This window comes from Trichechus manatus, unplaced genomic scaffold (genome assembly GCF_000243295.1).
Source record: "Trichechus manatus latirostris isolate Lorelei unplaced genomic scaffold, TriManLat1.0 scaffold00017, whole genome shotgun sequence".
NCBI classification, from domain to species: domain Eukaryota; kingdom Metazoa; phylum Chordata; class Mammalia; order Sirenia; family Trichechidae; genus Trichechus; species Trichechus manatus.
In genome coordinates this window covers 26,237,056-26,250,112 of record NW_004443953.1, presented here as the reverse complement: position 1 = coordinate 26,250,112, position 13,057 = coordinate 26,237,056, and the positions used below count along the sequence as shown (strand labels likewise).

The 13,057-nt window shown below is 39.5% G+C and overlaps 3 protein-coding genes across 3 annotated transcripts in view; 1 reads left to right on the top strand and 2 right to left on the bottom strand.

Moving 5' to 3' along the window:
- TRAPPC3L (trafficking protein particle complex subunit 3L) overlaps positions 1-10,816 on the top strand; it is a 36,860-nt gene extending 26,044 nt beyond the window's left edge. The window contains exons 4-5 of the mRNA XM_004372506.2: positions 6,434-6,619; positions 9,520-10,816. Coding sequence (XP_004372563.1) covers positions 6,434-6,619; positions 9,520-9,645 — 312 coding nt within the window. The 3' untranslated portion in view covers positions 9,646-10,816. The remainder of the gene's footprint in view (positions 1-6,433; positions 6,620-9,519) is intronic.
- CALHM5 (calcium homeostasis modulator family member 5) lies at positions 152-4,338 on the bottom strand. The gene is given in 5 exon segments (XM_004372490.2): positions 152-1,407; positions 3,522-4,103; positions 4,106-4,185; positions 4,188-4,234; positions 4,236-4,338. Coding segments are annotated over 5 exon segments (1,185 nt in total). The 5' UTR covers positions 4,322-4,338; the 3' UTR covers positions 152-1,017.
- DSE (dermatan sulfate epimerase) overlaps positions 8,052-13,057 on the bottom strand; it is a 140,921-nt gene continuing 135,915 nt past the window's right edge. Inside the window, exon 8 of the mRNA XM_023727705.1 lies at positions 8,052-8,437. Coding sequence (XP_023583473.1) covers positions 8,335-8,437 — 103 coding nt within the window. The 3' untranslated portion in view covers positions 8,052-8,334. The remainder of the gene's footprint in view (positions 8,438-13,057) is intronic.

Genomic DNA, 13,057 nt, shown 5'->3' with positions numbered 1-13,057 from the left:
TAAAAAAAGATAAATATATATATAAACTAACATGGATATATTACATAGAAGAATACAAAATTTGTATTATTTCTGACAAACTTGAAACTGTAAAAACATTTTACACCAGCACTGCTTTGGACAGTGTACTCTGTCCTCCAATCAGGGCCAACTTATCATTAGATATAGGAGGTACTGTGGTGTGCCTAGGGCCCACGATACTACTAGAGTCCCACAAAAGTGTTTTTAATTGAAAATTAATGAACTTTTAGGTTGGAGAAAATGTTTTAACATATAATATTAATATATTCATTTTTATATCAGTGTGGTCTAAATATATATTTTTTAATGTAGAAGGGTTCTGAAAGATAAGAGTTCCTAGGGCCCACGGAAGTCATAATGTGGGCCGGCCTCCAGGGGCATTATTTTCAGTATACGGTAGAAACAAGTTAAAAGCTCTAAATTTTAGACATCATCTCCTTTCAGTTGATTATTTTTGAGCACTGAGGTCTCCAGATTCTGAGGCAATTAATTTCAAATGGTAGAATTTCATATATACTTCAAAAGACAGTAGGACAGATATGCAGGACAAGGACCCCTGGTAGTCATACCTGAGATCCTACTGTGTCTGGCAGTTTATGTTAAGAGTACCTCCCTCTCTCCTGAGACATTGCTTTTGCATCCAGATTTCATGCCAATATTTGCAGAGAATGGCAGATCCTCTTGCGTATGTCATGCTGTCTTAGAACTTGAACTTGAAATCTTAGAACTTAGAGGGACCTTAGGGGCCACTGAGCCAAAACCCCAACCAATAATACCAGAGCAACTTTGTCACCATTCTTGACCAGTAACTCAGCCTCAGCTTGAGCACATCTGACACTGTTTGCACTTGAGTACGTCAAAGCTGCTTCCTTTATGTTGTCTTGGAAAGAAACACTAAATGTATGAAAATACAGAGATATACAGGTTGCTGTTGAGCAGTAGGAGGATCTCAGATGAGTATACCACTCATACCCGGAGTCAGTGATGGAGGATGAGCTACATTTGCTGGGCGGTACCTACAAGGACCATTGTTGTCTCATTTTCCTCAGGGCTAGGTTCCAGACCATCTTCCACCACCCTGTGGAGGGTGCTGTAGTGTTGCTGGGTTTGGTGGAAAGAATATAGCTCTGAAGCAGCCTCCCAGGCAGCAAAGGAGGGCAAGGGGAAGGCCTCTGGTCTCTTATTTTCAAAAAAGCACTTCAGATTCCTGTCACTCAACTTGTTGGCATAGTCCAGGAACATATTTTCCAACTGCTCCTTCTCCTTTTGTGTGTAAGTCTTCCAAAAACTCAGCTGAAGGTAGCTAACTTGAGATCGGCAACGAGCATAGCAAGTGGTGACCAGAGAGAAGAAAGACGCAGAACAAATCAGGCACCATCCTAGAATCTTAGAAAGAAAAATATTGAGGACATGTAAAAGCAAAGCTACTTTTCAGAGATCTGAAGTAGTGTTATTAGGAAATGTATGCTAAATTAACTACATAGCTATTGCCATAGTTCATTTGAAATCATTACTCTTATTTTTTAAACAACATTTTCAACTGTCAAAATAAAGTTAAACTTTGCCTAGTCTCTGTTCTCCTACCCATCGTTGCTGGTGTTCAAAGAAATAACCAGAAAGTAGGCAAAAGAAAAGAGTATAGATTATTCCAGAATTGGATAAACCAACCCCTGCTGAATCTTGGAAACCCTGTGGGGCAGTTCTACTCTGTCCTATAGGGTTGCTATGAGTCGGAATTGACTCAACAGCAACAGGTTTTTTTATGAGGAAACTGGGGCTCAGAGAGGTCAAACCACTAGCTCTAGTTCTCGTATCTGGTAAATAGTGGAGTCAGTTATTAAAACTCAAGACTAGCCAACTTTAAGGCCAAGTTCTTTCCACTACTGTACTTTACCTTCCTTAAGAATAGAGAGTCATGCAGCTGGATTTCTTCTCTGTTCCACCCATGGATAAATGGATGAATGTACTTTTTCCACCCGTACCTCCACCACCCACATACCCAGCTATTGGCCTGGACTGTACATTGCTTCCTGCCTATCTGAACGTCTGTGTTCAGCACCTGCTGTTGGTACAGCTCCTCTTGTCTACATACCTCATCCACCCTCCCCACAGGAATCAACTCCAGGCCCTGCCTCTTCTCATTCTACTGAAAAGTAAACAGGTAGGTGTGCCCAGCTACGGTATGACAGTATGTACGTGATTTCCTTATGCCAGCGTTTAGAGAAGAACCGCTCATAGAGTGATAAGTGTTAGAACCTGGCACTAACTGAATGGAGGCTGGTTCCTGAGGGCATCAATCATAAACCATTTATTGTGTCATAGCGTTCCTAATTAATACCTTCTTACAACAAAAGATGAAAGCCATTTGGGAGCCTGGCATGTTTTATCTAAGATATGTTTTATGCATTGAACAAAAGATTTTGTTTTGGAGTATATTTTGACTTATCAGCTTATGAAAATAATACAGCCATACTGACAACCAGCTTTGGAATGTATGGTTTTAAAAATAAACTCTGCCTTGATGTATTGTAAAGGCAAATCCTTGCTGATAAAAGTAAAATTATACCATCTTCAGTGCATTTACTCTGAAACAAATAGCATTTCTGACAAATTGTGGGTCTGTTTATCTGCTCTTATTGCTTGTTTTGGTTTTGGGAATGCAATCCTACTACTCACAGATAGGAAGTCAGGCTTTTCCTGAGGCCAGGACAAGGCTGCACATCTGGATTTGCTCTCATGTACCTGGAGGGATGACAAGCTATTTCCCTGCGTCATTAAGTAAAGCTATTATTTCCTTCTGTTAAATAAAACAATCCCCCAAATCTTGAGCTCCAAAGGTAGGGTAAGAACTTCTTTAGCCATATAGCACAAAGAGTGTAAGACATAATCTCCCTGGAGAATACAGTCACTTTTCACTGAAAGCTATTTAAAGACTGCTGAGTCCTACTTTATATGGTGAATTCTCAATCTCAACAATGTTTACATAGGGATAGCAGTTGCCAGAAATCATTCAGAGAAATCTCTACACTGATTATACCACATGCAACTTTAACAAGTATTAGCGTACTTGGTTCAGCTAAATAATAATAGCTGAGTAATATGTCTATATGTGTTTCTGAGAAACCAGTTTGAAAGTAAATAATTGACAGGAGGCAGTAATTTCTAATTGCAGTTTTGCCCTTAACACCTGGTTTGTAATTTAGTGTCCTGCATTATTTACAAAGTCAACCCAGAGAGATTGTTTTAAAGTACTTAAGTATTTACATATGCATAACCCAAAGGATTTTTAGTTTTTGGAAATGGAAAATACATGATCCAATCAGCAATTTCATCATGCTATCCAAAAGCTTTTCCGGGGATTGTCTTAATGCTGCATTATGCTCCAGTTTCCATTTAGCTTCAAAATGTTCTGGCAAGGCTCTGATTCAACCCTGGCTGAAAAGAGGACAGAGAGTATGCTTCCAGCTCATGCTGGGAAAGGTGAATTTGTCCTTTCTTACCTGAGACTGGGCTTGAAGTGACAGTTTCAGCTCTTCATTGTCGGTGGGTGTCATGCTGGTTTTGCCACAAGATACTTTGTAAAGTTCTTCCCAGCACTCTTTGGGCTTGCCCTTGCAAATCATTTCCAGGAGTCTGGAACTTTTCGTCCCGCTCATGGCGCATTCATAAAAAGTCCCATTGAGCAAAGCCACTGAAAGCCACATCGTTGGAGCCACCAGTGAACTCAGAGTGATCTGGCCGAGGATATAGAAGAAGCGGTAGCTGTGGCCTCTGGGGAAGATCTTCCTGGGGTTCACGCAGCAGCCTGTGAACAGTCTCCACGACCTGTTGTTTAGAAAGAATCCCAGGATCAGTAACACCCAGGCAGGAGCAAAGAGGAAAACAAGCCCGTAGACAGTATTCTCAGTGCTGCACGGACACTTGAAAGCCACGAGGGAGAAGAGCCGCTCCCCTCCCACGGTCAGCAGAGCCATGAAGCTGTAGCCTATAGCAGTTTTCTGGTTAAGGAGGAATTTTAAAATCCCCTGAAAAGCATCCATGTTGGAAATCCACAAACAGGGAAAATGTTTGTCCTTAGTTTACCGGCAGAGCAGCTGTGGCAGTAGCCGAGGGTGGAGCTAGTTCTTTCTTCATAGAAACAACAGTCCTCCTTCTCAGAATTCAGCCAGATAAGGAAACAATGTCATCTACTAGGAATGAATATTTCCCAACCCAGAGAATGCCTCCTACTGGTGGACACTGGGTCGTGAAACTGCTGCCTACACACTGACAAAAAGAGTAAATTCAAAGGACAGAGCATCCGTTTTTATATTATTTCCAGGCAGTTTGGATAGAGAATTAGAAAGAAATACTCAGACGAATAATAGTCTTGGAATTTTCCAGCTGAAGGAATCAACATTAGCAGAAATGGGTGCCAGCCAATTGACTGGGGGCCAAGTCGAATCTCCAAGCCTAGAGTTTCATGATGGTTTTGTTCTTTTGCTCCTTGACTTACGGTTTGGAAGACAGGAATTTGTTTTATATCCTCTTAAACTGCCTAGGGTTAGAGGCTTGAACTAAATTTTAGGATTTGGGCTTTTTGAAATTTATATGGAAAGTATTAGGGAGGGTTTGAGTTTTGAAGAAAAGACAAAAGGAGACGGTTCCTCATCATTTCTTTCCTTGGCCATCACAGTAACCTGTTGATTGATATCTCTGCCTTTGACTTCACTACCCACCTTAACCCTTAACTCTAAATCTGTCCTCCATGCGAATACCAAGGAGATCCCTCTAAAACAAAAATCCAATTCTGCGTTAGCTTTAAACACATTAGGGGCTCCCCACTGCTTCCAGGAGAGACCTCACTCATGCTCCCCAAAACCTCATCATGAAACCTCATCATGGTATTTCCCATGCCTTCTTCCCTCTGCCTAGAATGCCTCTTCCCCATTCACCTGACAAACTCTCACTCAATTTCATGAATACAGTAGAAGTTTCTTTCTCTGTGAATATGTCCCAGAATTACTCCCAAATGCATTCCTAATTGCTCCTTAATACATTACATTGTACTTGCAGGACTTATCACACCACTGCAGTTATTTGTTTAATGTTTGTAGCCCCTTTTTGGCTATGAGCTCTTGCTGTTGTTATTGTTGTTGTGGGCCATCAAGCTGATTCCAACTCATAGTGACTCTATAGGATAGAGTAGAACTGCCCCATAGGGTTTCCGAGACTGTAATCTTTATGGAAGCAGACTGCTACATCTTTCTCCCTGGGAGTGGCTGGTGAGTTTGAACTGCCAACCTCCTGATTAGCAGCTGGACGCTTAGCCACTGCACCGTCAGGGATCCTTATGAGCTCTTATAAAACAGGAACTACATCTTAATTATGGTCTCAAACACAGAGTGGATGTTCATTTAATAATTTGCTTTTCAAAGAGAACTTGAACTCCCATCATATGCCAGGCACTGTGCTCAATAGACAGTGCTCAATAAGTACCAGCTGAATGACTGAATGAATCTTTTAGTATTTCTAATTATACATAATTTGAAGAAATAGTTTCCATCTCTCTCCCACATTACTCTTAATTTAAAAATTAAACTAATTAAGGCACTTGGAACGCGACAAATTTTTGTTACTAAACTTCAAGTCCAGGCCTTTGCATTTGGCAAAAAGAAATTGCCTTGGACTATGATGCAAGGAGCTAACTTATAGTATGGACTTGGCCATATGCCATTTTACTTTTCTGAATCCTAGTTTACTCATTTGTGAAACCAAGGTTGTAAAAGAAATAGTATCCATGATTCCTTCCACTTCTATAAGCACCATAAAATGGTAGATTTTTTTTTTGAAAAGTTACTTTATAATGCATTATGTACCTCCCACCACTGCTGCTTGCTCCTTCTCAGAGACTTGTCATCCTTAGTAATATGAGTTTCACTATCTCCCAAAACACTCTTGGGCCCAATGTGCCCATAGCATCCGCTGCTCTGATCGCTACTTTCCTATTGCAGCAGATGTGTCCTGTGCCCCTTCTAAGAATTCAGGAATTTACACTTTGCTAGGCTCAATGTGACAAATATGGTGGTATGTTTATGACTGATAATATTTTAATTTCCTACCCTCCTAGATGATATTTATTTTTGAAAAAAATTTTCTGAAAGTAACGCCTTAGCCTGGTGTGTCATAAACCATAATATTGCCACAGAACACTAGTCCCTTAGAAGGCTCCTTAAAAATAAAAATGTTTAAAATTTGCACAAGTCATAGGGTCAAGAAACTGTAAAGGTAAGTCTGAACCTGGACATTCTGACTACAAGCTCCACATGCTCAACCATTGTGCTGCACTGCTGGTAAAAATAGGTTACCCTATTAGTAGATATTTGTTCTTGACCAAGTTTTATCAAATTTTTTTTAATCTTCTTTTTATCAGGTTGCTTTCAAGATGTACTTGGGAATTACACCAAATGTGACCTGTAACAATTCGAGTAGAAATGAGTTTTCTCTGATTCTAGACAAGAATCCTCTGGTGGAGTTTGTGGAAGAGCTCCCCACTGGGCGATCTTCTCTGTGCTACTGTAATTTACTCTGTGGGATTATCAGAGGTGCCCTGGAAATGGTAAAGAACATACTTCATTGTGCTGGGTGTATTAGTTATCTGGAGTTTCTGGGTGGTACAAACTGTTAACACATTTAGTTGCTAACCAAAACATTGGCATTTTGAGCCCACCCAGAGGCACGTTGGAAGAAAGGCTTGGCAATCTACTTCTGAAAACTCAGCCATTGAAAACCCTATGGAGTATAGTTCTACTCCGACACACATGGGGTCACCATGAGTCAGAATTGCCTCAACAGTAGTTGGTTGTTTTTTCTTTTTTTTTTTTTTAGTTATCTATTGCTGTATAACCAATTACCCGCAAATGTACTAGCTTAAAACAACAAACGTTTGTTATCTCACATAGTTTCTGAGGATCAAGAATCTAGAAGCTGCTTAGGTGGGTGATTCCGGCTCAGAGTCACTCATGAGATTGTTATCAAGTTGTCATCTAGGGTTGCTGTCTCTGAAGACTTGACTGGGGCTCTAGAATCTGCTTCCAAGCTCACTCACATGGTTGTCGACAGTTAGCCAGAGGCTCCAGTTCCTTGCTACATGGCCTCTTTGGAGAGCTACTCACAAAATGGCAACTGGTTTTGCCCAGAAAAGATGACCAGAGAGAGAGAAAAACAGAGATGGAAGCCATGTTTTTTTATAACCTAACCTCAGAAGTGATATACCACCACTTCTGCTGTATGCTATTTGCCACAAACCAGCCCTGTTGCAATGTAGGAGGGAACCACCTGAGGATGTGAATACCAGGAGGTGGGAATCATTGGGGGCTGTCTTGAAGGCTGGTTTCCACACTTGGATTATTTATTGATTTAAAAAAAAAATTGAGAGGATTTTAGGAAGAGGGAGTGACTAACAAGATCAAGTACAGCAGAGAGGCTAAGTAAAATTAAATCTGAAAAATTTCCACAACATTTAGGAACGAAAAGTCAGGGAGGACCTTAGTAAAAGCTATTTAAGGAAAGTAGAGAGAGAAGAAGATAATTTATTGTAGACTAATGAGCCAAGGGAGCCGTGGTGACACAGTGGTTAAGTGCTCGGCTGCTAACCAAAAGGTCGGCAGTTCGAATCCACCAGCTGCTCCTTGGAAACCCTACGGGGTAGTTCTACTCTGTCCTGTAGGGTTGCTATGGGTCGGAATTGACTCAACAGCAATGAGTTTTTTTAGTTTTTTGAATGAGCCAAGAACAGGTCTCATTTTTCCAGAAGTTTAGCTATTAAGAGTGGTGGGACCAGACAGTAGCCAAAGGCTAGACACGTGTTGACATACCCAATAATGAGGCATGTGTATTATTTTCAATTATTTGTGAAAATTAGTGGAAGGATATAGTAAAACAATAGAAGTAATTATTATTCACACAGATCCTTCATGCTGCTACCCTAGCATTTTTCTAGGTTTGCTCTGCAATCGGTGGCCATGAGAACAAGGAAGGGAAAGGAAGAGTTCTGGAAGCTTATGTGCAAAGGGTTGACTTAAAACCAAGTCAAAAAAAGGATAAGGAAGTCTCCAATTTTCATGGATAACAGCTGATTAATATGCTAAATGACAAATAGGCATCAAACTTTATGTGGTCCCAAATATCAAAATAGTTTCAATATCAAAATAGCTTCAACTTAGTCTCCATGTTATTTTAATTGATTTTCTGTTAAATTTTGACAAAGACACAAGATTTTATGGAAAAAAATAATTGAGAGTGAATTTGGCTTCTATATTTCAAAGTGCATTCTCACCCTTTTATTGTGTAGTGGGCATCACAAAGGCATAGTTTTTCTTCCCTGTATGAGCCAGATAACTTGTCACACCAAGGTCTGTTGTTTGGTAAATGCAGGCTGGTTGGACAAGAGAATTGAGTGAGATTAGATTCAATAAATAGTTATTAATTTCCTACTAGACACAGATATTTTCACTTATTTGCTTTTAGAAAAGAGCCCTGGTGGCGAAGTGGGTAAGTGTTTGTCTGTTTATCTAATGGCTGGTGGTTGGAACCCACCAGACACTCTGCAGGAGAAAAATGAGGAATCTGCTTCCGTAAAGATTACAGCCTTGAAAGCCCTATGGGGCAGTACTACCCTGTCCTATAGGGTGGCTATGAGTTGGGATCAACTCAACAGCAATGGGTTTGGTTTTGGTTTTATTTGCTTTTACTGGATACTTTCCCTTATTTTTTCTTATTTATCCCAATGACTTAAAATAACTCTGAATGAAGACTCTACTGAGTGTAGGTCAACAATTTCATGCTCTCCTATGTGAACAAATTGTAATGAAAGTGAAGTAAGCCCTGAGGGCTTACTTTGGGGTCTGGGAAATGGGAAATGCTTTGCAGAAGAAGAGAGGCTTGAGCATCAAATATTCAGGTCTGTAATTTCAATCTTTAATTTTATATTCATAATTTATTTAGTTGATTTTTTTTCAAAGCCGTAAGTGGTTGCTAAATGTTGTTAGGATAAATGATTACGTGATTTAGCTAAAGACAGAATGATTTATGGCGAATCAATCTGAGAGGAACCATTTAAGGGTCCACTTCTTGGAAGTTCTGCCTGGCCTGCATACTGGGTTGAGGCTATCTTTGAGTTGGGAATTTGTGTTCTTAAGATGGAGCTTTAGTTCAGCCCTGCACTGTGGGCAAAGCTTGGCACAGGCCCATACCTCTGGGTCTGCCCCAGAACCATCTGAGTTGGGCCAGGTCCTCAAGCACGCTTCTCTTTCTAGATTCATACCTCAGGGTTGACACAGCCAGACCGTCTCTGGGGAACACCTAGTAAAGGGCCTTTAGTCCACAGAACTGGCTGTTATTTTTATCATTCCATAAATAAAGTCAACTCCTTATGGGATGAATACAGCTGAAAAGGGGACTGAGAAAAATCTTTTTTTGAAAAAATTGAATGACACAAGGCTTTTTTTTCTTTCCTAGGTTCATTTGGCTGCTGATGTTACATTCTTGCAAGATAGACTAAAAGGCGACAGTGTGACAGAAATAGGAATAAAATTTCTGAAAAAGCTAGACAAAAAAAATATAGGCAGAAAAAATGAAAAATAGCATGCAAAATGCCATAGGGTGGCTAGCTGAAGAGTAACTATTAGCTAAACATGTATAGCCTTAGACATTTTCAATTGCTTAGTAGCATGAGCTTTTGAAAGTTTATAAATCAGCCAGAAATTTAAAATGCCTAGCACTAGGATTTAAAGCTGTTTTTCCTTTGCTTATAAATTACACATATTTTCAATTTGTGTCCATAAGATTTTATATACAAGTAACTCCTTATAAGACAGTAAGCATGAATTCCACATACTATGCAATCCATCTTAAGAGAGTCTATTCATTCCATTTACTTAGGGTAACAGAAAACACACACACATATACACACCACCTATACAAACAGTGTATTTATCTCTTCTTACTAGGAAAAAGGATAAAATGATACAGTGTAGAGCTCACTACTCTTTAGACAGTTTCTAGATATTGTATATTGCATTCTCTACAGAAACAGTTCCATTTGTAACATTTTTCCATATTTCTGAGAAATTACTGATGTGATTTTTCTCATATGTTAGCTTGGCTTATAGCTTTAGCTTCCTGAAGCTACACTTGACTCTTGGTAACCAAGGCATGCTATGTATTTGGATGGTAATTTTGAAATGTTTAAAAATAGCATTTAATTTTTAAATTTAATTTTTAGATAGTTGACATTAATCAAATTCCTTCTTTTTCTCATGAAATATTGCTGATGGCCTGGCCAGGAAATCTCTAAAATGAGGGTTAAACAATGTTCTTTGAGAATACTTTCTTACTCCAATGCTTATTCATTTGGAATTTTTAATTATCGTTTTTATCCTCTAAAAATCTTCCATTTAAAATTTAAAATGTCTTCGATTAAACAAATAATAATCTTCACTACACCATCATCACACACTACAGCAGCCTGCGTAGCAGCCCAGAATCTACCAGGCTCTCCAGAGAACAATTACAAGGAACAGTTACAATTCATGTGACACCATCAGTTAAAACTTGTGTAAGTGATATGATAGTGATAGAACTCAACTAGGACTCAGGATCCTAAGCAGGACAAAGATGAGTGGATTGAAGAAAAGCCTTCCCTGCTTCTGGACAACTCAGTTACACGAGCCAACAAATTGACTTTATTCTTTAAGAGAGTAGAGTTGGGTTTCTGTTACTTGCAACCAACAGAATCTAAAGTAATATGTCTGCCAAATCTCCCATCTCCATCAATAGAAATGTAACAAATTTCATTGTGTGATAAATACGTGATAGGTCAGAGAATTTACAACATACTGGAGAATATTTTAAAGAGAATAAACTATTTATTATTACATTTTACACATGGTTGAATGTTCAATGAAATAAAACTTGTACCCACAGAGCTCTCCTCGTCACAGAGAGGAAGAGGCCATAGGAGGGAGAGAAAAAAGACTTGCATTATAGCATGTATCTACCCAGCACTCCAAGTTCCAGAAAAGGGAAATTCCACAGACAGAAGATATAATTTTAAATTAATGATGCCTGGTTAAAAGAAACCCAAATTCATACAATTCTATTTTCTTGCTTCAACACATTCCACTGGAAACTTAAATCACATCAGGAGTAACTTGAAGATTCCAAAATCTAAACAATTCTCTGATTTCAGGAGCCTCGCAGTGCATAAATCTTACAAGCCAGCTGACTATATTTAGTTACTTGCTCTTTCAGTGTAATGTGTGAGTCACATAGATTTTAGTGACTTAAAAAAGGAAATACTAATTCCTAAATGTCCATGTATGTCAAGTAAGAAAATCACCTGGAAATGCTAGCTTCTTGCTTATAGATTCAATCAACATTTTATCAGGTGCCATGCAAATTAGTATGTGTGTGGCATCTTATTTAATTTTCACAACAATCTCTACGGCATCAAGTCTGTAACAGAGAAGTGGTGGCTATGAAACCACAAAGAAGCTAAATTTTCCAGTGCTTAGTCTTTACATACGGTGCTGGTGAGTAAAGAGAGTCAGGACTGGCTCCAATCCCGGGGGACTGAGTGAGTGGAGGTACCACAGGAGGAGGCAGCTTAGAAAAAAAGTGGATAAACTTAGTGAGTTTGAGATGCATTTGAGATAATCAACCAATACCAGGAGCTCAGAGGAGAGGTCTCAATGGAAGATGGACCTTGGAGTCATCAGTACGTGGATAGGAGTAAAAGCAGTGGATGTGGACAGCAACATCTCGGGAGAGCATGGATTCGACCAAATATGAGAGGCAAAGATAGAATCCTGGGAAATACCACCATTCAAGGGTCAGCAAGTGAAGAAGAGAACAAGTGAGGCTGAACTTTTCGTCAAAGACGTAGAAAGGAAAATGTGGTGACAGTGACATCAAGAGAGTTTCAAAGGAGAATAAAGTGGTCAGGATTATCAGATGCTGCTGAGACGTTAAGAAGGTTAGAACTGAAAAGGAACGCTGAATTTGGTAATGAGGATGCCTTTACCTCAGAACAATTTCAGGGCAGTGGTGGAGGCAGAAGTCTCATTGCAGAGAATTGAGGAGACATTGGGAGGTGAGATATTATATAGATGACTCTTTTAAGGAACTTGTCTGTAAATGGAAGGAGAGAGAGAGTATGAAGTGTAGAATTGGGAGGTTTTCTCTTTTGTTTTTTTAAGAAAGCAGGTGTTTGAACATATGTTGTTAGGTGCTATTGAGTCAGTTCTGACTCATAGCAACCTGTATACAACAGAATGAAACACTGCCCTGTCCTGCGCCATCCTCACAATCATTGTTATGCTTGAGCCCGTTGTTGCAGCCACTGTGTCAGTCCATCTCATTAAGGGTCTTCCTCTTTCTCGCTGACCGTCTACTTTACCAAGTGTGATGTCCTTCTCCAGGGACTGGTCCCTCCTGATAACGTGTTCAAAGTATGTGAGACAAAGACTCACTATCCATGCTTCTAAAGAGCATTCTGGCTGTACTTCTTCCAAGACAGATTTGTTTGTTTTTCTGGCAGTCCACGGTATATTCAATATTCTTTGCCAACACCGTAACTCAAAGGCATCAATTTTCCTTCAGTCTTACTTATTCATTGTCCAGTTTTCACATGCAGATAAGGCAACTGAAAACATCATGGCTTGGGTCAGGTGCACGTTAGTCCTTAAAGTAACATCTTTGCTTTTTAACACTTTAAAGAGATCTTTTGCATCAGATTTACCAATGCAGTGCATCATTTGATTTCTTGACTGCTGCTTCCATGGGCATTGATTGTGGATGCAAGTAAAATGAAATCCTTTACAACTTCAGTCTTTTCTCTTTTTATCATGATGTTGCTTATTGGTCCAGTTGTGAGGATTTTTGCTTTCTTTACGTTGAGGTGTAATCCATACTGAAGGCTGTGGTCTTTGATCTTCATCAGTAAGTGCTTCAAGTTCTCTTCACTTTCAGCAAGCAAAGTTGTGTCATCTGCATA